The sequence below is a fragment of the Leopardus geoffroyi genome, chromosome X (genome assembly GCF_018350155.1).
Source record: "Leopardus geoffroyi isolate Oge1 chromosome X, O.geoffroyi_Oge1_pat1.0, whole genome shotgun sequence".
Lineage (NCBI taxonomy): Eukaryota > Metazoa > Chordata > Mammalia > Carnivora > Felidae > Leopardus > Leopardus geoffroyi.
In genome coordinates, this window is record NC_059343.1 from 66,070,683 (window position 1) to 66,094,328 (window position 23,646).

Genomic DNA, 23,646 nt, shown 5'->3' on the forward strand with positions numbered 1-23,646 from the left:
GGCATATAACTTATCTTGTTCCATTTCATTCTTTTGCTATGGTTTTGCCCCATTCTTTTATCTGGGGCATATTCCAGTCTCATTTTGTGTAACTGTTTGTTTTTATGTATTAGTAAAGTCAGTCACAGCTCTTAATCTTAAAAGTAGTGACATTACAAAGAAGAGTTCCTGTGGTGTAAAGACCCCTCTTAACCAAAACTAGGTACTTCAGGGGCATCTCCTATGTGAGTTGTATATGCCCTACTATTGTGTGTGAGCTTCACTTGCCTTTAGTCTAGTTGGCTGCAGTGGCCCACTTTGCCTTTTGTGGGCTAGGTTTGGTCCCTGTGCTGTTATGGGGCCAGTTTGGGGCCACTATGGGCTTATAGTTGGTCAGTGCCAGCAGTAATAACACATACCTGCCCTCAGTCTGTTTGCTGGGGATGCAAGTGGCACAGAACTGCAAGGCACTCTGTCTGTATTCCCTTCAGAGGCTTTCATTGGTGGATGGGGTCAGCAGCCAGATCTAGATGCCTGCCCCAGATGATCTGCTGGGGCTGATGCACTGATTGGCAGGGCACTCTTTGCACTGCAATTGTAAGGTTCACCTGTTGGGGCTGCTAACTGCTGTGTGTGGTTATCTTCCCCTCTCAACAGGACAGGAGTCACTTTGGAGTGGCACCAGTTGCTGCCATGACAGTTTTCAGAATAAGATGTGACAGGAGCTGCTCTAGAGGTATTCCTGAACAGTAGGATTGGTTGGATGGGGAAGATCTTCAGGAGAATGCAGGGACAGGGGCATGGTGTCAGCAAGGTATGTAGAGAGTATGCTGGTTCTCATAAGCATCAGACTATGTTAGTCCCTTCTCCCTCCAGCACACATTCTAAGATTAGTAGATAAACCTCCTTCCTGTGTACCCCAGATACTTTTTAAGCTGCAGTGTATATGCTGTATCTTGGCAGGACTGTTTGTATCTTTAAGGGTGGAGGCTCAGCTTCCTATTGTATTCTGGCTCTTCCACAGTTAAGCCTGCTGATTTTGAAAGTACCCAGAGTTAACCTCTTAGTTGTGAAAACTCACAAAGTTAAACACCTCTGTTTTTCAAAGCCCAATGTTATGGGGACTCATCATACCAGGGTACGTCCCCCATTTCTGTGGTGCCTGGTATGGGGTCTGATCCTTTGCCTTCTTTGTGCTTGTGGTCTCCTTCCCATTTGTTATAAGTCTTCTCAGGAGTTTGGTTCGCAACCACATCTCTGTCTCTCCTACTCTTTTCCATGTGGCCTTCTCTCTACAATTAACTACAGAAAATCTATTGTGCCAGTCTTCAGGTCATTTTGAGTTGGTTGCAGAGATGTGGTTATCATCTAGGTGTGTCAGTGGGACAAGGTGATCTTAGGATCCTCCCCTCCTACTTTGACACCTTCTCCTAAAATCCTACATGTGTTACTTTTCAATTATCAAATCACTTATCAAATTTGAAATTTAATTTATTTTAACAAGAGATAAAAGTTCACAGGTTGTGGAGCTACTGTTCTAAGAATAAAGACATTTTTATTATAATAGATCCAAAAGTGAAACTTGAGGTATATCAAAGAACAATTTTTACAAGATAAATATGTTATGGCTGTTAAATAAAAGTATGAGAAGCCATATTTATCACAATTACATTTCTAGATTTAAGTAAGCTATATTAACAATTTCACAATTTTTATTAAGTCAATAAAACAAAATCTACAATTCCCACCAACAAAAAATAAGAAAAGTGTACTTCATAGATTTTTTAATCTGTAATAATCTCCTCTATGGCTTCTCAGGACATTCCAATATAATCAAATAATTTTACCCTTTAAGTAGAAAGAACAAAGCATCAATTATAAGCAAAATAGAAGATTACCACATTGAGGTCACACCATACAGTCAAGTACTAAAAAAGTTAAATAGGTTTAACCCAATGTATGAATGCTGCAATACTGAATCCATCTATGGCCCTCCATCTTGTTCATATCCTTGTAACAACCTCCATTGGGTCTATGTGTTCTAGACCCCTTGGAGGTCAAAGCTCTGACCAGAATGTGGGAAGATTTGTACTGATATTCCTTAAAGTTGTTTAGTACTAGTCAGTACAGATAACAGTTTCTTCCCCTCCTTCCCCTCTGGGGCACAGATGGCACTAGGACATCTGTTAAATGTTAAAGCCTTTGACCTCACTACAATGCCCTCTGCACACCCCCTCACTCTAAAAAATCTGTGGATTAAGATCTAGACTTTTTGGAGAATAGCTCTGCAGTGCCTGGATCATCATTTGCCCAATACCCTGTCAGTAAGTTACCCTGAATAAAACTGTGTGAATGGTATGAACCGGTTTGCTTTATTTTTTAGTCTCAAAGTGCCTTCTCAGTTTAGAGGATACTTTACTGACTTTCCTTCACCTTCAAACACCCAAACTTAGCAAAAGGGTAATTTCTCATTTCATTAACCAGTGAAAATAATCTTCATTTACACCCATTCTCATTTATGGTAGGAAACATCACATATGACTGGTGAATACTTAGCAAACAAAGAGTCTCCATAATTGCACTCTGAAGGCCTTCATGACTTACAATGAAAATATCTTCTAAATGTATCTTGTCTTCAATAGAACTTCACAAAATATGGGAATTCTTTAATGGATAAATCATGAAGTAAGAAAAAATACCTTATTTACTTTACCTAGATTACTTGCTAAAATATAACTTGGTTACCTCTCCAATTTGGAGACTGTTATATCAGAAAATTGCAGGCACATGTTAATTTGTTTTAGTTGGGTATAAAATACAGACATTCTTGGGGAGATGGCTAGTAGTACAGCTGGTCATCATATGCTTTTCCCTGAAGATGCTGGCCTTTCAGACGCTACTCTTCTTTATAATTTTATGACTTTTTTGTCCCTTCAATCCCCTATATTGTACTCCCAACTTCCATTGGACTAGAAGTTATTTTCAGGGTTTGGCAACACATTTTAATCTAACTTTTTAATTTTTACTTAATTTCTTCCAGTTACTGAAGAGCTGTTTAAGATAAAAGATGAATTCATTTAACCAGGATTTAATAGTGGTTTTAACTTGAGTTGGCTCAATTTTGTTTTCTATGTTGTTATTTTTTGCTGATTGGTTTCAAAACACTTTTTTTTTTGAAAATCCTGGCCTCTCAACAATACTATGGAAAATATAAATGATATTAAGACCATTGAAATTAGTATCCTTAATTTTTTTTTAACATTTATTCATTTCTGAGCAAGAGAGACAGAGCATGTGTGGGAGGAGAAGACAGAGAAGGAGACAGAGAAGGAGACAAAGAATCCAAAGCAGGCTCCAAACTCTGAGCTGTTAAAACAGAGCCCAACACAGAGCTTGAACTCACAGACCGCAAGATCATGACCTGAGTTGAAGTCAAATGCTTAACCAACTGAGCTACCCAGGCGCCTCAATATCCTTTTCAAAATCCAGCCGAATAAGGTTTGAGTAGAAATAAAGAGAATGATTAAAATGTGATTATATTTCATTTCAAAGTATCCAAGGTTAAATTTCTCTGAAATTCTTAACAGTGACATTTAGCAAAGAGAAAAGTTCAAAAATGAGCAAATTTAATTCTTTGATTTAATGTTACAGATTTTTTCTAGTTATATAAGAAAATTATCAAAGAAATTTTTTAATCTAAAAATTTTAAATAAAAGTCATTAGATTGCTAGGTAAAAATTCCAGTAATAATCTAAATTTAAAAGCTGGTATACAGATTAAAAGTCAACTACATTTCTGCTTGAATAAGCAAAGACAAACAAAAACTTAAAACACACACAAAAAATAGCACTCTCCATTGTAGGACACTAAATAAGGTGTTTTTTGGTTACATATATACTAAGTAAACATGTTTTCCTTGCTTTTTTTTAAGTTTGAGCTGATATTATTTAACCTGCAAAAATTTATTATTTTACTTTATTATATGAAACTTATTGTCAAATTAGTTTCCATACAACACCCAGTGCCCATCCCAAAAGATGCCCTCTTCAATGCCCATCATCTGCCCTCCCCTCCCTCCCACCCCATCAGCCCTCAGTTTGTTTTCAGTTTTTTTTAATTTTTTTTTTCAACGTTTATTTATTCTTGGGACAGAGAGAGACAGAGCATGAACGGGGGAGGGGCAGAGAGAGAGGGAGACACAGAATCGGAAACAGGCTCCAGGCTCTGAGCCATCAGCCCAGAGCCCGACGCGGGGCTCGAACTCACGGACCGCGAGATCGTGACCTGGCTGAAGTCGGACGCTTAACCGCCTGCGCCACCCAGGCGCCCCTGTTTTCAGTTTTTAAGTGTCTCTTATGCTTTGGCTCTCTCTCCCACTCTAAACTCTTTTTTCTTTTTTTTTTTTCCTTCCCCTCCCCCATGGGTTTCTGTTAAGTTTCTCGGGATCCACATAAGAGTGAAAACATACGGTATCTGTCTTTCTCTGTAAGGCTTATTTCACTTAGCATCACACTCTCCAGTTCCATCCACGTTGCTACAAAGGGCCATATTTCATTCTTTATCATTGCCATGTAGTACTCCATTGTGTATATAAACCACAATTTCTTTATCCATTCATCAGTTGATGGACATTTAGGCTCTTTCCATAATTTGGCTACTGTTGAGAGTGCTGCTATAAACATTGGGGTACAAGTGCCCCTATGCATCAGTACTCCTGTATCCCTTGGGTAAATTCCTAGCAGTGCTATTGCTGGGTCATAGGATAGGTCTATTTTTAATTTTTTGAGGAACCTCCACACTGTTTTCCAGAGTGGCTGCACCAGTTTGCATTCCCACCAACAGTGCAAGAGGATTCCCGTTTCTCCACACCCTCTCCAGCATTTATAGTCTCCTGATTTGTTCATTTTGGCCACTCTGACTGGCATGAGGTGATATCTGAGTGTGGTTTTGACTGGTATTTCCCTGATGAGGAGCGACGTTGAGCATCTTTTCAGATGTCTTTAGGGAAGTGTCTATTCATGTTTTCTGCCTATTTCTTCACTGGATTATTTGTTTTTCGGGTATGGAGTTTGGTGAGTTCTTTATAGATTTTGGATACTAGCCCTTTGTCTGATATGTCATTTGCAAATATCTTTTCCCATTCCGCTGGTTGCCTTTTAGTTTTGTTGATTGCTTCCTTTGCTGTACAGAAGCTTTTTATCTTCATGAGACCCCAAGAATTCATTTTTGCTTTTAATTCATTTGCCTTTGGGGATGGGTCGAGTAAGAGATTGCTACGGCTGAGGTCAGAGAGGTCTTTTCCTGCTTTCTCCTCTAGGGTTTTGATGGTTTCCTGTCTCACATTCAGATCCTTTATCCATTTTGAGCTTATTTTTCTAATTTGGTGTGAGAAAATGGTCTAGTTTCAACCTTCTGCATGTTGCTGTCCAGTTCTCCCAGCATCATTTGTTAAAGAGACTGTCTTTTTTCCATTGGATATTCTTTCCTGCTTTGTCAAAGATTAGTTGGCCATACTTTTGTGGGTCTAGTTCTGGGGTTTCTATTCTATTCCATTGGTCTATGTGTCTGTTTTTGTGCCAATACCATGCTGTCTTGATGATTACAGCTTTGTAGTGGAGGCTAAAGTCGGATTGTGATGCCTCCTGCTTTGGTCTTCTTCTTCAAAATTACTTTGGCTATTTGGGGCTTTTTGTGGTTCCATATGAATTTTAGGATTGCTTGTTTGTATATAATTTTTTAAGGAAGGTGTTTCATATACAACAAGCTAATGCTGGGGTGCCTGGGTGGCTCAGTAGGTTAAGTGTCTGACTCTCGAATTCAGCTCAGGTCATGATCTCATGGTTCCTGAGATAGAGCCCCATGTCAGGCTCCGTGTTAAAAGGACGGAGCCTGCTTGGGATTTTTCTCTCCCTCTCTTTCTCTCTGCCCCTCCCCCACTCACTCTCTCACCTCTCTAAATAAACTCATTCTCATTCTCTCTCAAAATAAAATAAACAACAACAAAAAAAAACAAGCTAATGCTAGCTTTATCAAAGACATACCAAAAAAAGTCTCTTACACTTTTTGACATAATATATAAAACTATAAATTCTGTCTAGGTGAAAACTGTCTGGAACATCAAAAAGTATTAGAAAGTACAGCAAGGCAAAAGTAAGCATTTCAACATAATATATAAAACTATAAATTCTCTCTAGGTGGAAACTTTCTGGAACTTCTTAAAGTATTGGAAAGTACAGCAAGGCAAAAGAAAGCATTATATACAAGTGGTGTTTAACCATTCTATAACATATGGTGTTCTCAGAGTAACAGGAGTAAAATTCTCTATATATACACACAAAATATTTCAGAAACAAGTGAAGTAAACAAAAGCACCAGTTCTCTAAATTACACTTGATCACAGATGAGCAAATGCACAATACTCTGACAAAAATAAATCACTAATATTTTATTTTTTAAATATGAAATTTATTGTCAAATTGGTTTCCATACAACACCCAGTGCTCATTCCAACAGGTGCCTTCCTCAATACCCATCACCCACCCCCCATCAACCCTCAGTTTGTTCTCAGTTTTGAAGAGTGTCTTATGTTTTGGTTCTCTCCCTATCTAACCTCTTTTATTTTTCCTTCCCCTCCCACATGGTCTTCTATTAAGTTTCTCAGGATCCACATAAGAGTGAAACACATGGTATCTGTCTTTCTCTGTATGACTTATTTCACTTATCATAACACTATCCACTTCCATCCACGTTGCTACAAAAGGCCATATTTCATGCTTTCTCATTGCCAAGTAGTATTCCATTGTGTATATAAACCACAATTTCTTCATTCATTCATCAGTTGATGGACATTTAGGCTCTTTCCCTAAGTTGGCTATTGTTGAGAGTGCTGCTATAAACCTTGGGGTACAAGTGCCCCTATATATCAGGACTCCTGTATCCCTTGGGTAACTCCCTAGCAGTGCTATTGCTGGGTCATAGGGTAAATCCATGTTTACTTTTTTGAGGAACCTCCACACTGTTTTCCAGAGTAGCTGCACCAGTTTGCATTCCCACCAACAGTGCAAGAGGGTTCCCGTTTCTCCACATCCTAGCCAGCATCTAGTCTCCTGATTTGTTCATTTTAGCCACTCTGACTGGCATGAGGGGGTATCTGAGTGTGGTTTTGATTTGTATTTCCCTGATGAGGAGTGATGCTGAGCATCTTTTCATGTGCCTCTTGGCCATCTAGGTGTCTTCCTTAGCGAAGTGTCTATTCATGTCTTCTGACCAGTTCTTCACTGGATTATTTGTTCTTCGAGGGTGGAGTTTGGTGAGTTCTTTATAGATTTTGGATACTAGCCCTTTGTCCAATATGTCATTTGCAAATATCTTTTCCCATTCCGTTGGTTGCCTTTTAGTTTTGTTGATTGTTTCCTTGCCAGTGCAGAAGCTGTTTATCTTCATGAGGTCCCAGTAGTTCATTTTTGCTTTTAATTCCCTTGCTTTTGGGGATGTGTCAACTGAGAAATTGCTGCGGCTAAGGTCAGAAAGGTTATTTTCCTGCTTTCTCCTCTAGGGTTTTGATGAATTCCTGTCTCACATTCAGCTCCTTGATCCACTTTATTTCAGTGAATGGTGTAAGAAAGGGGTCTAGTTTCATCTTTCTGCATGTTGCTGTCCAGTTCTCCCAGCACCATGTGTTAAAGAGACTGTCTTTTTTCCATTGGATATTCTCTCCTGCTTTGTCAAAGATTAGTTGGCCATACTTTTGTGGGTCCAATTCTGGGGTCTCTATTCTATTCCATTGGTCTATGTGTCTGTTTTTGTGCCAGTACCATGCTGTCTTGATGATTACAGCTTTGTAGTAGAGGCTAAAGTCTGGGATTGTGATGCCTCCCGCTTTGGTCTTCTTCAAAATTACTTTGGCTATTTGGGGTCTTTTGTGGTTCCATACAAATTTTAGGATTGCTTGTTCTAGCTTTCAGAAGAATGCTGGTGCAATTTTGATTGGGATTGCATTGAATGTGTAGATAGCTTTGGGTATTATTGACATTTTAACAATATTTATTCTTCCAATCCATGAGCATGGAATGCTTTTCCATTTCTTTATGTCTTCCTCAATTTCCTTCATAAGCTTTCTATAGTTTTCAGCATACAGATGTTTTACATCTTTGGTTAGGTTTATTCCTAGGTATTTTAGGCTTCTTGGTGCAATTGTGAATGGGATCAATTTCTTTATTTGTTTTTCTGTTGCTTCATTATTAGTGTGTAAGAATGCAACTGATTTTTGTACATTGATTTTGTATCCTGCGACTTTGCTGAATTCATGTATCAGTTCTAGCAGACTTTTGGTGGAGTCTGTCGCGTTTTCCATGTATAATAACATGTCATCTGCAAAAAGTGAAACATCATCATTGCCAATTTGGATGCCTTTGATTTCCTGTTGTTGTCTGATTGCTGATGCTAGAACTTTCAATACTATGTTAAACAACAGTGGTGAGAGTGGACATTCCTGTCATGTTCCTGATCTCAGGGGGAAAGCTCTCAGTTTTTCCCCACTGAGGATGATATTAGCTGTGGGATTTTCATAAACGGCTTTGATGATGTTTAATATGTTCCTTCTATCCCGACTTTCTCAAGGGTTTTTAAGAAAGGATGCTGAATTTTATCAAATGCTTTTTCTGCATCGATTGACAGGATCATATGATGATCTTTTCTTTTATTAAGGTGATGTATCACATTGATTGATTTGCGAATGTTGAACCAGCCCTGCAGCCCAGGAATGAATCCCTCTTGATCATGGTGCATGATTCTTTTTATATGCTGTTGAATTCGATTTGCTAGTATCTTGTTGGGAATTTTTACATCCATATTCATCAGGGATATTGGCCTGTGGTTCTCTTTTTTTTGCTGGGTTTCTGTCTGGTTTAGGAATCAAAGTAATGCTGGTTTCATAGAATGAGTCTTGAAGTTTTCTTCCCTTTCTAGTTTTTGGAACAGCTTGAAAAGAATAGGTATTATCCCTGCTTTAATGTCTGGTAGAATTCCCAAGGGAAGCCATCTGGTCCTGGACTTTTATTTATTGGGAGATTTTTGATAATTGATTCCATTTGTTCACTGGTTGTGGGTCTGTTCAAGTTTTCTATTTCTTACTGTTTGTGTTTTGGAAGTGCATGGGTACTTAGGAATATGTCCATTTCTTCCAGGTTGTCCAGTTTGTTGGCATATAAATTTTCATAGTATTCCCTGATAATTGCTTGTACTTCTGAGGGACTGGTTGTCATAATTGAATTTTCATTCATGATTTTATCTATTTGGGTCATCTCCATTTTCTTTCTGAGAAGCCTGGCTAGAGGTTTATCAATTTTGTTTATTTTTTCAAAAAACCAACTCTGGGTTTCATTGATCTGCTCTACAGTAATTTAGATTCTATCTTGTTTATTTCTGCTCTGATCTTTAATATTTCTCTTCCTCTGCTGGGTTTGGCGTGTCTTTGGTGTTCTGCTTCTATTTCCTTTAGGTGTGCTGTTAGATTTTGTATTTGGGATTTGTCTTGTTTCTTGAGATAGGCCTGGATTGCAATGTATTTTCCTCTCGGGACTGCCTTCACTGCATCCCAAAGCATTTGGATTGTTGTATTTTCATTTTCATTTGTTTCCATGTATTTTTTAATTTCTTCTCTAAATGCCTGGTTGCCCCATTCATTCGTTAGTAGGGTGTTCTTTAACCTCCATGGTTTTGGAGGTTTTCCAGGCTTTTTCCTGTAGTTGATTTCAATCTTCATAGCATTGTGGTCTGAAAGCATGCATGGTATGATCTCAGTCCTTTTATACTTATGAAGGGCTGTTTTGTGACCCAGTATGTGATCTATCTTGTAGAATGTTCCATGTGCACTTGAGATGAAAGTGTATTCTGCTGCTTTGGGATGCAGAGTTCTAAATATATATGTCAAGTCCATATGATCCAATGTGTCATTCAGGGCCCTTGTTTCTTTATTGATGCTGTTTCTAGATGATCTATCCCATGTTGTAAGTGGAGTATTCAAGTCCCCTGCAATTACCACATTCTTATCAGTAAGGTTGCTTATGTTTGTGTTAATTGTTTTGTAGATTTGTGGGCTTCCGTATTTGGTGCATAGTCATTTATAATTGTTAGCTCTTCCTGATGGATAGATCCTGTAATTATTATATAATGCCCTTTTTCATCTCTTGTTACATACTGCCTTTGTTTAAAGTCTAGTTTGTCTGCTATAAATATGGCTACTACAGCTTTCTTTTGACTTTCAGTAGCATGATAGATAGTTCTCCATCCCCTCACTTTCAATCTGAAGGTGTCCTCAGGTCTAAAATGAGTCTCTTGTAGAGAGCAAATAGATGGGTCTTGTTTTTTTTATCCATTCTGATACCCTGTGTCTTTTGGTTGGAGCATTTAGTCTATTTACATTCAGTGTTATTATAGAAAGATATGGGTTTATAGTCATTATGACGTCTGTAGGTTTCCTCCTTGTAGTAATGTCTCTGGTACTTTGTGGTCCTTGCAACATTTCACTCACAGAATCCCCCTTAGTATCTCTTGTAGGGCTGGTTTAGTGGTGATAAATTCCTTCAGTTTTTGTTTGTTTGGGAAAACCTTTATCTCTCCTTCTATTCTGAATGACAGACTTGCTGGATAAAGGATTCTCAGCTGCATTTTTTTTTTTTTCTATTCATCACATTGAAGATGTCTTGCCATTCCTTTCTAGCCTGCCAAGTTTCAGTAGATAGAACCATCACTAGTCTTATTGGTCTCCCTTTATAAGTAAGAGTCTGTTTATCCCTAGCTGCTTTCAGGATTTTCTCTTTATCCTTGTATTTTGCCAGTTTCACTATGCTGTATCATGCAGAAGGTCTATTCAAATTATGTCTGAAGGGAGTTCTCTGTTCCTCTTGGATTTCAATGCCTTTTTCCTTCCCCAGATCAGGGAAGTTCTCAGCTATGATTTTTCAAGTATGCCTTCAGCCCCTTTCTCTCTCTCTTCCTCTTCTGGAATTCCTATTATACAGATATTGTTGCACTTGATTGCATCACTTAGTTCTCTAATTCTCCCCTCATTTTCCTAGATTTTTTTTCTCTCTTTTTCTCAGCTTCCTCTTTTTCCATAATTTTATCTTCTAACTCACCTATTCTCTCCTCTGCCTCTTCAATCCGAGCTGTGGTCGCCTCCATTTTGTTTTGCGCCTCATTTATAACATGTTTTAGCTTCTCATGACTGTTTCTTAGTCCCTTGATATCTGTAGCAAGAGATTCTCTGCTGTTCTGTATACTTTTTTCAAGCCCACCTATTAATTTTATGACTATTATTCTAAATTCTTGTTCTGTTATATTGCTTAAATCGTTTTTGATCAATTCTTTAGCTGTCACTATCTCCTGGAGTTGCTTTTGAGGAGAATTCTTCCGTTTTGTCATTTTGGATAGTCCCTGGAGTGGCACAGAACTGCAGGGTACTTCCCCTGTGCTGTCTGGAGTAACTTGTGTTGGTGGGCGGGGCCGCAGTCAGCCCCGATGTATGTCCCCAGCCCACCGCTGGGGCCACAGTCAGACTGGTGTGTACCTTATGGTGTGTGTACCACATATGTGGCACATATGTACCACATATGTGTACCACACAGTCAGACTGGTGTGTACCCTCTCCCAGGGGCAGGACTCACTGTGGAGTGGTGTGGCCCCTGTCTGGGCTACTTGCACACTGCCAGGCTTGTGGTGCTGCTTTGATGGGATCTGGCATATTAGCAGGAGTGGATCCACAAGGTGCAGAGGAGCAGGAAGGGCATGCTTAGATTGCTTTGCCGTTTGTGGTCTCCTGTGGGAGGGGAGGGAGGCAGGCAGACCTGTCGAGGGATGGATCCACAGAAGCACAGCGCTGGGTGTTTGCGAAGTGCAAGCAAGTTTGGTGATGGGGGCTGGTTCCCTTTGGGATTTTGGCTGGGGGATGGGCGAGGGAGATGGCGCTGGCGAGGGCCTTTGTTCCCTGCCAAACTGAGCTCTGTCCTCTGGGGCTCAACAACTCTCCCTCCCATTGTTTTCTAGCCCTCCCGCTCTCAGAGCAGAGCTGTTGACTTATAACATTCCAGATGTTAAGTCCCACCTGCTGTCAGAACTCAAGGAGTCTGGGCCCTCCGTTTTGCAAAGCCAGACTAGGGGGCTCTGCTTTGCTTTGCTGGTGGGCTGCCCCTCCGCCCCGGCTCCCTCCCACCAGTCCATGTAACGCACACCACCTCTCCACCCTTCCTACCCTCTTCCGTAGGCCTCTTGTCTACGCTTGACTCCGGAGAGTCCATTCTGCTAGTCTTCTGGCAGTTTTCTGGGTTATTTAGGCAGATGTGGGTGGAATCTATGTGATCAGCAGGGACGGTGGGCCCAGCGTCCTCCTACACCATCTTCTCCCCTCAGATTTAAGTCACTAATATTTTAAATAGCTCACATTTTAAATAAGATTTAAAATCTTGTCTCACATCTTCACACAAAAACCAACATTGCAACTTTACTTTTTTAAACATTCTGGAGTAAATGGAGAACTTAACAGAACAGAAGCTACAAAGGGAAGTGAATTCAACCTCTAAATGAAACGTGCATGCAAACAGAAATGTCCATCATTACAGAGTTAAGAGTTATTACTCAGCCATCAAAAATAACAAAATCTTGCCATTTACAATTATGTGAATGGAGCTAGAATGTACTTATGCTTAGTGAAATAAGTTAATCAGAGAAAGACAAATACCATATGATTTCATTCATATGTCAGTTTAAGAAACAAAACAGATGAACACATGGGAAGGGAAAAAAAGAGAAGAGATGGAAATAAATTGTAAGATACTCTTAATGACAGAGAACTGAGAGTTGACAGAAGGTGTAGGGTGGGACTTGGGCTGGATGGGTGATGGGTATTAGGGAGGGCACTTGCGGTGATGAGCACTGGTTGTTGTATGTAAGTGATGAATTACTGACTTCTACTCCTGAAGCCAGTATTGCACTGTATGTTGACTAACATTTAAATTAAAAAGTTAACCACATTTTGCTAATTTATGATGTCATATTATAGTAGGAAAATACTATTCATAAAATAAAAACGTGTATATATTTATATATAAATAAATATATTTAAGTCATACACATATTCATACCAATCAAGATAAAATCCAACTTCTTTACTTGTTCCATGGAAGCAACACCTGTACCAACAGAACCTGTTTGACCCTGTGGTAGTTCCATATTGAGATCAAGGCCACAATTTAAAAGTTATTAGCATAAATTAATGTTAATATAGGCATTTTCCTCTTTATCTTATTATGATAAGCAATAAAATAGGCTTATTGCAAATTTGAATATTCCACCTAACATTGTACCTTAATTTAAATAAAAAAAGAAAACTGATTCAATTTTATAAATGTAAACAGCACTCAAACATCTTCTGAATGTCCACCTTAGGATAAATGAATTTATAAATTATAAAGCATTTTTCTTAAGCCCTAATGGTATCCCATGTGGATGATAATCTTACGATAAAAAAGCCAACAAAGAGGATAATGATCTGGTCATTTGAATAAAAGACAAACACAATAGTCATTCAATGTATTTAATTTACTGGAGATTACTATATATCTCCTACTATGAAGGAAAATTAATATACCTAAAAAAGATAAAATAGCCTAGACAAATATAGCTTCAGGTTTCATACCTAATATCTGAACTATCTTCAAGTTAGTTGGAATCATTAATTGCATCTACCTATAGAACTGAGGTTTAGACAAGTTAAGTACACTTGTCCAAGATTGCTCTAATGATAGATAGGATCTGAACCCAGGTTTGTCTGCCTCCAAGGCCCATGATTTTAATCTCTATTATATGCCTCCTCCAGGATATAAACTAGCCTTTCTGTCTGTATCTGGACCACTGTATGCAAACCAATTTGAAAACACTACTGAAAATAGAGTAACTTTAGCAGTCATTAGGAGATTCTACAGACAGATTATTATTTAAAAGATAAAGATATGCTATGCTAAATTTTGTTGAGGGAATCACAAAGAAACAAAATTTGGATACTTAAACATCTTTAAGGATGGGCATTAGTATTTTGACATCAGTGGTCTACCTGTTTCTACTGCTCCAGTCACCACCCATTATGGATATATCTCATCTCTTTTAATTTTGACCTCCCGCCCCTAAGGAACATTTGACAATGTCTGGAGACATTTTATACTGCCAATACTGCTACTTTTATCTTGTGGGTAGAAAACAGTGATGCTACCAAACATCCTACAAATTCACAGAACATTTAGCCCAAAATGTCAATAGTGTTGAGGTTGAGAAATCCTTCTCTAAATCTTATCAAAAAGTTGTCTGTTAAACTTGGTTTTCCACTGAAGGTCAGGAAAGCTATAATGTGGCAATGTCCCTTTTACAATACCTCTCGTTGTATTTTCAAGCCCAATCTTCTTATTTAGCCTTTGGTAGGAACAGAAACAAGTCCTTAGCCTCATACTACTAAGATGGAGTCTTCTGATACTCAATACCTTGGTATCTTTTATAATACTTAACAAAAGTCACCATTCCTGCTACCTGCCTGTCAATATGTGGGCTGCATCAGGATACTAACAAAGCCAAATACTGTACTACCTAACCCCCAGCTCTTTTCTCAAATACTGCAAACCTGATTTACTAACCTGTGTTTTAATTTTACTAAAGATTCATTAGTGATATAAGGAGCCGATAAACTTAATTGTTCATATTAATCAGGCATTAGACACTAGAATAATATTCATCAATTAAATTTTCCACCTGTCTTCAAATCTTCTCTTCCCAGGAGAAAATAACAGAGTACATAAACTATATTTCAATCTATTACTCTACCTTTGATGATAAAGTATAAAATTTAGTATCACCCAGTTTTACTCTATGTGTTTGAAAAATGTATTTTTATTCTTTAATACAATGTTTTCTTGAAGTAAATAATATACCAGAGACTAATGATATAACATGACTTCTATAGCATAGATATTATCATGATCAACTTATTCCCCTCAAACATGAAGGACCTGAAATAAACATCCCGTTAACACAAACTCTGTTTCTAATAGCAGTACCAGAAAGGGTGTCATTTACATTTTTAAAAAAGACCATCTGCAATGATGTAATGTTGACATCTTTTGAACCCCTTGAATATTTTGCACATATTTCTCAGATTTCAGGACTCAAACTGGGCTTAAAACTTAATGGCCCAATCACAGCAAAATTGTTTTGGGAAGATCTAGTTTAAAAAATCCAAACATTTGATACATGTTGAACACAGAAGATACTGAAGGTATTGAGGAAATGTTTAAAAACTCCTGCCCTCCTCAGTTACCTTCCTCCATTTCTTATCAACAACTAAATGAATGCATCTCCAGAGATTTTTAAGAAGATATTAGGATGATCTAAGCAGAGCCACATTTTATGAGCATGGAAAAATGTTGGATGACTGCTTCAAAAGATCTTCCAACAATAAATTCTAGGGTCAAAAATCTAACTCTATTTCTCATAAAGACAAATATCTTTATTTGCATTATATAATTTTAGACCCAAAGATATTAAATCAACATTATCCAAAAGCACTCGAATAATTTCTTACCCAGCTTCATCTGCCATTTCTTGAAGCAGCATAGCCACTTGGTTCTGGAATAAGAAAATGAGAACTTGTATTTTAATGGTATCGCATTTTACATGGTTTTTATGATTTTGCTTTAAAAAAAGAACTGCAAATGACAAAAATTCATTTTTACTGCTGAGTAGTATTCCATTATACACACACACACATGCATGCACGCACACACCACATCTTCTTTATCCATTCATCAGTTGATGGACACTTGGGCTCTTTCCATAATTTAGCTTTTGTTGATAGCACTGCTTTGTAGCAATGTAGATGGAACTAGAGGGTATTTGGATAAGCAAAAGAAATCAGAGAAAGACAGATACCATATGATTTCACTCATATGTGGAATCTGAGAAATTCAACAAATGAACAGGGGAAGGGAAGGAAAAATAAGATAAAAACAGAGAGGGAATCAAATTATAAGAGACTCTTAAATGCAGAGAACTGAGGATTGTGGGGGTGGGTTAAATGGATGATGGGCATTAAGGAGGGCACTTCTAGGGATGAGCACTGGGTATCATATATAAAAGATGAATCACTGGGTTCTACTCCTGAAGCCAAGACTATACTGTATGTCAACTAAGTTGAAAAGGAAGGGACCGGGAGAGGAGCAGGAGGAGGGGCAGAAGCAGCAGCAGCAGAAGAAGAAGCAGCAGTAGCAGAAGAAACAGCAGCAGAAGCAGAAGAAACACCATAAAACAGAAGCAGCAGCAGCAGCAGAAGAAGAAGAAGAAGAAGAAGAAGCAGAAGGAGCATGAGAAGCAGCAGAAGCAGAACAAGCAGCAGCAACAGCAGAACCAGCAGAAGCATCAGAAGCAGCAGCAGCAGCAGAAGGAGCAGGATAAGGAGCATGAGAAGCAGCAGCAGCAACAGCAGAAGCAGCAGCAGCAGGAGGATCAGGAGGGGCAGGAGCAGGAGAATCAGCAGCAGCAGCGGCGGCGGCAGAAGCAACAGCAGCAACAGTAAAAGCAGCAGCAGTGGAAGAAGCAACAGAAGCAGAAACAGAAGAAGCACTAGAAGCTGAAGCTGAGCAGCAGAAGCAGCAGAAGCAAAAGCAGCAGCAGAACTAGTCTACAATTTTTTTAATGTTTGTTTATTTCTGAGAAGAGAGACAGAGCCTGAGTGAGGGAGGGGCAGAGAGAGAGGGGCAGAGAGACAAAGAATCCGAAGCAGGCTCCAGGCTCTGACCTGTCAGCACAGGGCCCAAAGAGGGGCTTGAACCCACAAACCGTGAGATCATGATTTGAGCCAAAGTCAGACTCTTAACCAACTGAGCCACTCAGTGACCTGGTCTACAATTTTTAAAAGAAAGTTTAAAAAAATATTTTTTTTTACCACCAGAGGGAGCTAAATTACTTCAGAAAATAATTTAGTTCTCTCAATAATGTTAAAATTATAAAGCCTTCAACTATGAGGTTATGTGAAAAATATCAGCAATGATGTTCACTTATAATTTTAATCTGAGTAATGTAGCTCTCTTTAATGCAGTGAATCAGTTTCTTAAGCTCTGTTCTAGCCCAATTTACCTGTCTTTTTTTTCTTTTTTCAAGTTTTTATTTAAATTCAAGTAAGTTAACGTAGTATATTACCTTCAGGTGAAGAATTTAGCTATTCAGCACCTACATAAAACATCCAGCATTCATCACAACAAATGCCCTCCCCCATACTAACCAGCACCGATTTAGAGCCTAAAACTGCCCACCTCTCCTCCAGTAACCCTCAGTTTGTTCTCAACAGTTGAGAATCCACTTTCTGGTCTGTCACTCTTATTTTTATTTCCCCCTATGTTCATCTGTTTTGTTTCTAAATACTACAAATAAGTGAAATCATACAGTATTTGTCTATGTCTGACATTTCACTTAGCATGACACTCCCTAACTACATCCACAACATTGCAAAACACAAGATTTTATTGTTTTTTTTTTTTATGGATGAGTAATATTCCATTGTATATATACCACATCTTTATCCATTCATCAGTTGATGGGCATTTGGACTCCTTCCATAATTTGGCTAGGGTTGATAATGCTGTTCTAAATATTTGGATGCATGTATCACTTCGAATCAGTACTTTTGTATCTCTTGGGTAAATACCTAGTAGTGCCATTGCTAGGTTGTAGGGTAGTTCTAACTTTTTGAGGAAACTTCATACTGTTTTCCAGAGTGGCTTCACTATTTTGCATCCCAGGAACAGTGTAAGAGGGTTCCCTTTTCTCTGCATCCTTGCCAACCTCTGTTGTTTCCTGGTTGTTAATTTTAGCCATTCTGACAGGAGTGAGGTGATATCTCATTGTAGCTTTGATTTGCATTTTCCTAATGATGAGTGATGTTGAGTATCTTTTCATGTGTCTGTTAGCCATCTGTGACATTCCTTTGAAGAAATGTGTATACATGTCTTCAGCCTATTTATTAACTATATTATTTGTTTTCTGGGTGTTGGGTTTTACAAGTTTTTCTATCAGATATGTCAATGTCAAATATCTTCTCACATTCCAAAGGTTGCCTTATAGTTTTTTCATTGTTTCCTTTGATATGCTGAAGCTGTTCATCTTGATGAAGTTCAAATAGTTTATTTTTTCTTTTGGTTCCTTTGCCTCAGGGGATCTATCTAGTAAGAACTTGCTACAGCCAATGTCATAGAGGTTACTGGCTGTGTTCTCCTCTAGGGTTTTGATGATTTCCCTGCCTCATATTTAAGTAATTCATCCATTTTGAATTTATTTTTGCATATGGTGTGAGAAAGTGGTCCAGTTTCATTCTTTTCCATGTTATTGTCCAGTTTTCCCAACACCATTTGTTAAAGAAACTCTTTTTCCGGGGCGCCTGGGTGGCTCAGTCGGTTGAACATCTGACTTTGGCTCAGGTCATGATCTTGCAGTTCGTGAGTTCAAGTCCCATGTTGGGCTCTGTTGCTGACAGCTCAGAGCCTGAATCCTGCTTTGGATTCTGTGTCCCCCTCTCTCTCCGCCCCACCCCTGCGTGTGCTCTCTTTTAAAAATGAATAAACATAAAAAAATTTAAAAAAAAGAAACTCTTTTCCCCATTGGATATTTTTACCTTTGCTGAAGATTAGTTCACCATAAATTTGTGGGTCCATTTCTAGGTTTTCTATTCGTTTCCATTGATCTATGTCTGTTTTTTTTTTCCAGTACCATACTGTCTTGACCACTACAGCTTTGTAATATAACTTGATGTCCACGTTTGCGATGCCTCCAGCTTTGCTTTTCTTTTTCAAAATTGTGTTGGCTGTTTGGCGTCTTTTGTGGTTCCATACAAATGTCAATATTGTTTGTTCTAGCTCTGTGAAAACTGCCAGTGGTATTTTCATAGGGATTGCAATAAATATGTTGACTGCTTTGGATAGTATAAACATTTTAACAATATTCTTCCAATCCGTGGGCATGGAATGTCTTTCCATTTCTTTGTTTCCTCTTCAATTTGTATCATCAGTGTTTTAGTTTCCAGAGTAGAGATCTTTTACCTCTTTGGATGATTCCTCAGCATCTTATGGTTTTTAGTGCAATTGTAGATGGTATTGATTCCTCAATTCCTCTTTTTGCTGCTTCATTATTGGCATAGAGAAATGCAACAGATTTCTGTACATTGACTTTATATCCTGATACTTTACTGAATTCATGTATCAGTTTGAACAACTTTTTGGTGGTCTTTTGGGTTTTCTATATAGATGATTTCATGTCATATACAATAAGTAAAAGTTTGATTTCTTCCTTTATTTGGATACCTTTTTGTTGTCTGATTGCTAAGGCTAGGACTTCTAATACTGTCATACATAATCGTGGTGAGAGTGGACATTCCTGTGTTGTTCCTGACCATAGAGGAAAAGGTCTCAGTTTTTCCTCATTGAGGATATTAGCTCTGAGCTTTTCGTATATGGCCTTTATGACACTGAGGTATGTCTCATCTTTCCCAACTTTTTTGAGGGTTTTTATCGAGAATGAGTGTTGTACTTTGTCAAATGCATTTTTTGCATCTATTGTATAGTTCATATCCTTTCTTTTATTAATGTGGTACATCTCACGGATTGATTTGTGAATATTGAAACACCTTGCAGCCCAAGAATAAATTCCACTTGATCATGGTGAATGATTGTTTTAATGTACTGCTGGATTTGATTTGCTAGTATCTTATTGAGAATTTTTGCATCCATGTTCATCAGGGATATTGTCCCATAATGCTTTTTTAGTGGAGTCTTTGGTTTTGGAATAAGGGTAATGCTGGCTTCATAGAACGAGTTTTGAAGTTTTCCTTCTATTTCTTTTTTTTTTTTTTTTTTTTTTTGGAGTAATTTGAGAAGAATATGTATTAACTCTTCCTTAAATGTTTGGTAGAATTCCCCTGTGTAGCCATCTGGCCCTGGGCTTTTGTTTGTTGGGCGATTTTTGATTACTGATTTAATTTCTTTGCAGGCTATTGGTCTCTTCAAATTTTCTATTTCTTCCTGTTTCAGTTTTGGTAGCTTATATGTTTCTAGGAATTTATCCATTTCTTCTAGGTTGTCTGTTCTGGTTGCATATAATTTTTCATAACACTCTCTTATAATTGTATTTCTGTGGTTTTGGTTATTTCTCCCATCTCATTTGTAACTTTATTTACTTAGGTCCTTTCTGTTTCTTTTTGATAAATGTTGCTGTGGGTTTGTCATTAATATTTTAAAAGAACCAACTGTTGGTTTCATTGATCTCTTCTACTGTTTTTTAGCATCTATGTCATTTATTTCTGCTCTAATTTTATTATTTCACTTCTGCTGTCTTTAGGCCTCATTTGTCATTCTTTTTCTAGCTCCTTTAGGTGTGAGGTTGAGAATGTTCTTGCTTCTTGAGATAGGCCTGTATTACTATATACTTTCCTCTTATTACCATTTTATTACATCCCAAAGGTTTGGACCATTGTGTTTTCATTTCCATTTGCTTCCATTTTTATAAATCTTCTTTAATTTACTGATTAGTCCATTCTTTAGTAGCATGTTGTTTATCTTCCATGTATTTGTGGTCTTACCAAAATTTTTTAATGGTTTACTTCAAATTTCATAGAGTTGTGGGCAGAAAATATGTATGGTATGACCTCAAACTTTTGTATTTGTTGAGGCCTGATTTGTGAGCTAGTATGTGATATATTCTGGAGAATGTCCCATGTGCACTTGAAAAGAATGTGTATTCTGCTGCTTTAGGACGAAATATTCTGAATATATTTGTTAAGTCCATCTGGTCCAGAGTGTCACTGAAAGCTTTTGTTTTCTTGATTTTATCCTTAGATGATCTATGTAAGTGGGGTGTTAAAGTCCCCTACTATTATTGTATTTTTATCAATGAGTACCTTTATGTTTGTTATTGTTTTATATATTTGGGTGATTCATGCTGGGGGCATAAATATTTACAATTGTTAGATCTTCTTGCTAGATAGTCCCCTTTATTATGATACAGTACCCTTCATCTCTTCTTACAGTGTTTGGTTTAAAATCTCATTTGTCTGATAAAAGTATACCTACTCTAGCTTTCTTTTGACATCCATTAGCATGGTAAATAGTTCTCCATCCCCTCACTTTCAATATGCAGATATCTTTAGGTCTAAAGTAAATCTCTTGTAGGCAGCAAATAGATGGGTCTTGTTTTTCTATCCATTCTGACACCCAAAGTATTTCTATTGGAGTATTTAGTCCATTTACATTCAGAGTTATTATGGATAGGTATGTATTTATTGCCATTTTATTACTTGTTTTGTCATTGTTTCTGGAAATTCTCTCTGTTCCTTTCTAGTCTTTTGTCATTTTTGATCTTTCCTTCCCATTCAAAGAGGACCCTTTAATATTTCTTGCAGGGTTGGTTTAGTGTTCATGAACTTCTTTAGTATTTATTTATCTGGGAAATGCTTCATCTCTCCTTCTATTCTGAATGATGGCCTAGCTGGATAAAGTAACGCTGGCTGCAGATTTTCCCCCCATTCAACACATTGAATATATCATGCCACTCACTCCTAGCTTGTCAAGTTTCTGTAGGAGATTTGCTGTTAACCTAAGGGGTCTTCCCCTGTATGTTAGGAACTTCCTCTATCTTGCTTTTAGGAATTTTTTATCACTATATATTGCAAACTTAATTGCAATACGTGTTTGTGTTGGTCTGCATTTGTTGATTTTTATGGGAGTTCTCTGTACCTCCTGGATTTGGATGTCTGTTTCCTTTCGCATATTAGTTAAGTTGTAAGCTATTATTTCAACAACTAAACCTTTTGCTCCCTTAGTTCTCTCTTCTTCTTCCGAGACTCCTATGATATGAATGTTATTACATTTTATGGAGTCACTGAGTTTTCTTTTTTTTTTATTTTTTAAATTTTTTTTTCAACGTTTATTTATTTTTGGGACAGAGAGAGAGCATGAACGGGGGAGGGGCAGAGAGAGAGGGAGACACAGAATCAGAAACAGGCTCCAGGCTCCGAGCCATCAGCCCAGAGCCCGACGCGGGGCTCGAACTCACAGACCGTGAGATCGTGACCTGGCTGAAGTCGGACGCTCAACCGACTGCGCCACCCAGGTGCCCCATGGAGTCACTGAGTTTTCTAAGTTTACTCTCATGATCCATCACTCTTTTTTATCCCTTTTGTTCATCTTCATTATTTTCTATAATTCTATATTCTATATCACTTTTTAAAAATATTTTTGAGAGAGAGAATGAATGAATGAATGAGAATGACTAGGGGAAGGGCACAGAGAGAGGGAGACACAGAATCAGAAGCATGCTTCAGGCTCTGAGCTGTCAACACAGAGCCTGATATGGGGCTTGAACTCACGAACCATGAGATTGTGACATGAGCTGAAGTCAGATGCTTAACTAACCGAGCCACCCAGGCGCCCTTCTATCTTGTATATCACTTATTCATTTTTCTGCTTCTTCCATCCTTGTGGTCATTACATTCACACGGTTTTGAATCTCAGATTGAACATTTTGCATTTCTGCCTGTTTTTTGTTTTTGTTTTTTTTTTTTTTTTTTTACTTCTTTCATCTCTACAGTTAGGGTCTTTCTGATGTCTTCCATTCTTTTCTCAAGCCCAGAAAGTATCTTTATGATTGTTGCTTTAAATTATACATGAGGCATATTACTTACCTGTTTTGATTAAATCTCTGGCTGTGACCTTTTCTTGTTTTTTGGGGGGATGAATTCTTCCACCTCAGCATTTTGTCTATGTCTCTGACTCCTTCTGTGTTAGAAAAGCCTGTTATGTTTCCTGCTCCTGTGAAGAAGGTATTTAGAAGAGGTCAGGTCATATAATGTCCAGGGCCTAGAATTTCAGCATGTGTCTGTGGTATGTGCTGTGTGCAAACTGATGCTGTGTTTCAGGTGCTCTATCCCTCAAGCCAGTTGTCTGTAGAGGCTCTTCTTGCCTACAGTGGACAGCGTTTACACCTTGGCCAGAGTGTGATGAGTTTTAACTAGGTGTGCTCTGGTCAGCTTGATAAATGAGACTTGATGTTATTTCCACTAGAACTGAAGCACTGCAGAAATGTACAGTCAGTAGGCTGTATGGTATGAGAGTGAGGGGATTTTGCTGGTCTTCTGGGGAAGATGCCTGTTTTGTTCATCCTTAGGAACATCTGCCTACGAAAAGCAGTATCAGCAGACTGCAGGTGGCAGGACTTGGTGTAAGCAGGTTAGGCAGCGATTTTACAGTGCTTTGCTATTTACTGAAATTGGTTTGTGCTGAGGAAGTGGAGAAGGGAAATGGCATCAGCCAGCTCCTTTACCTGCAGAGATGGGAATCTGTGCTCGCTGCTCTCAGGGAAGCCCTCCCAGAATAGCGAATAATTTTCCTTTGTGTATCCTGTGTTTTTCAATTGCTGTTTTCACACTGTCTCCAGGTTGCTTGCCTACCTAGTGCAGCATAGTGCGCTAGGGCTTTGGGCTGTATCATAGCCAAGCCTGCTGACTTTAAAAATGCCAAACTTAAGGGACCTGGTGTTCCAGAAACCTGTGCTGATCTTCTTGGAGAGGGTCTAGCCATGCTGGGAGTG

General features: G+C 38.3%; 1 protein-coding gene across 1 annotated transcript in view; it reads right to left on the reverse strand.

Moving 5' to 3' along the window:
• Window positions 1-13,782: 13,782 nt before the first annotated feature.
• LOC123594386 (charged multivesicular body protein 1b-like) overlaps window positions 13,783-23,646 on the reverse strand; it is a 46,322-nt gene continuing 36,458 nt past the window's right edge. Inside the window, exon 4 of the mRNA XM_045471164.1 lies at window positions 13,783-15,645. Within this exon, the coding sequence (XP_045327120.1) occupies window positions 15,561-15,645 (85 nt within the window). The 3' untranslated portion in view covers window positions 13,783-15,560. The remainder of the gene's footprint in view (window positions 15,646-23,646) is intronic.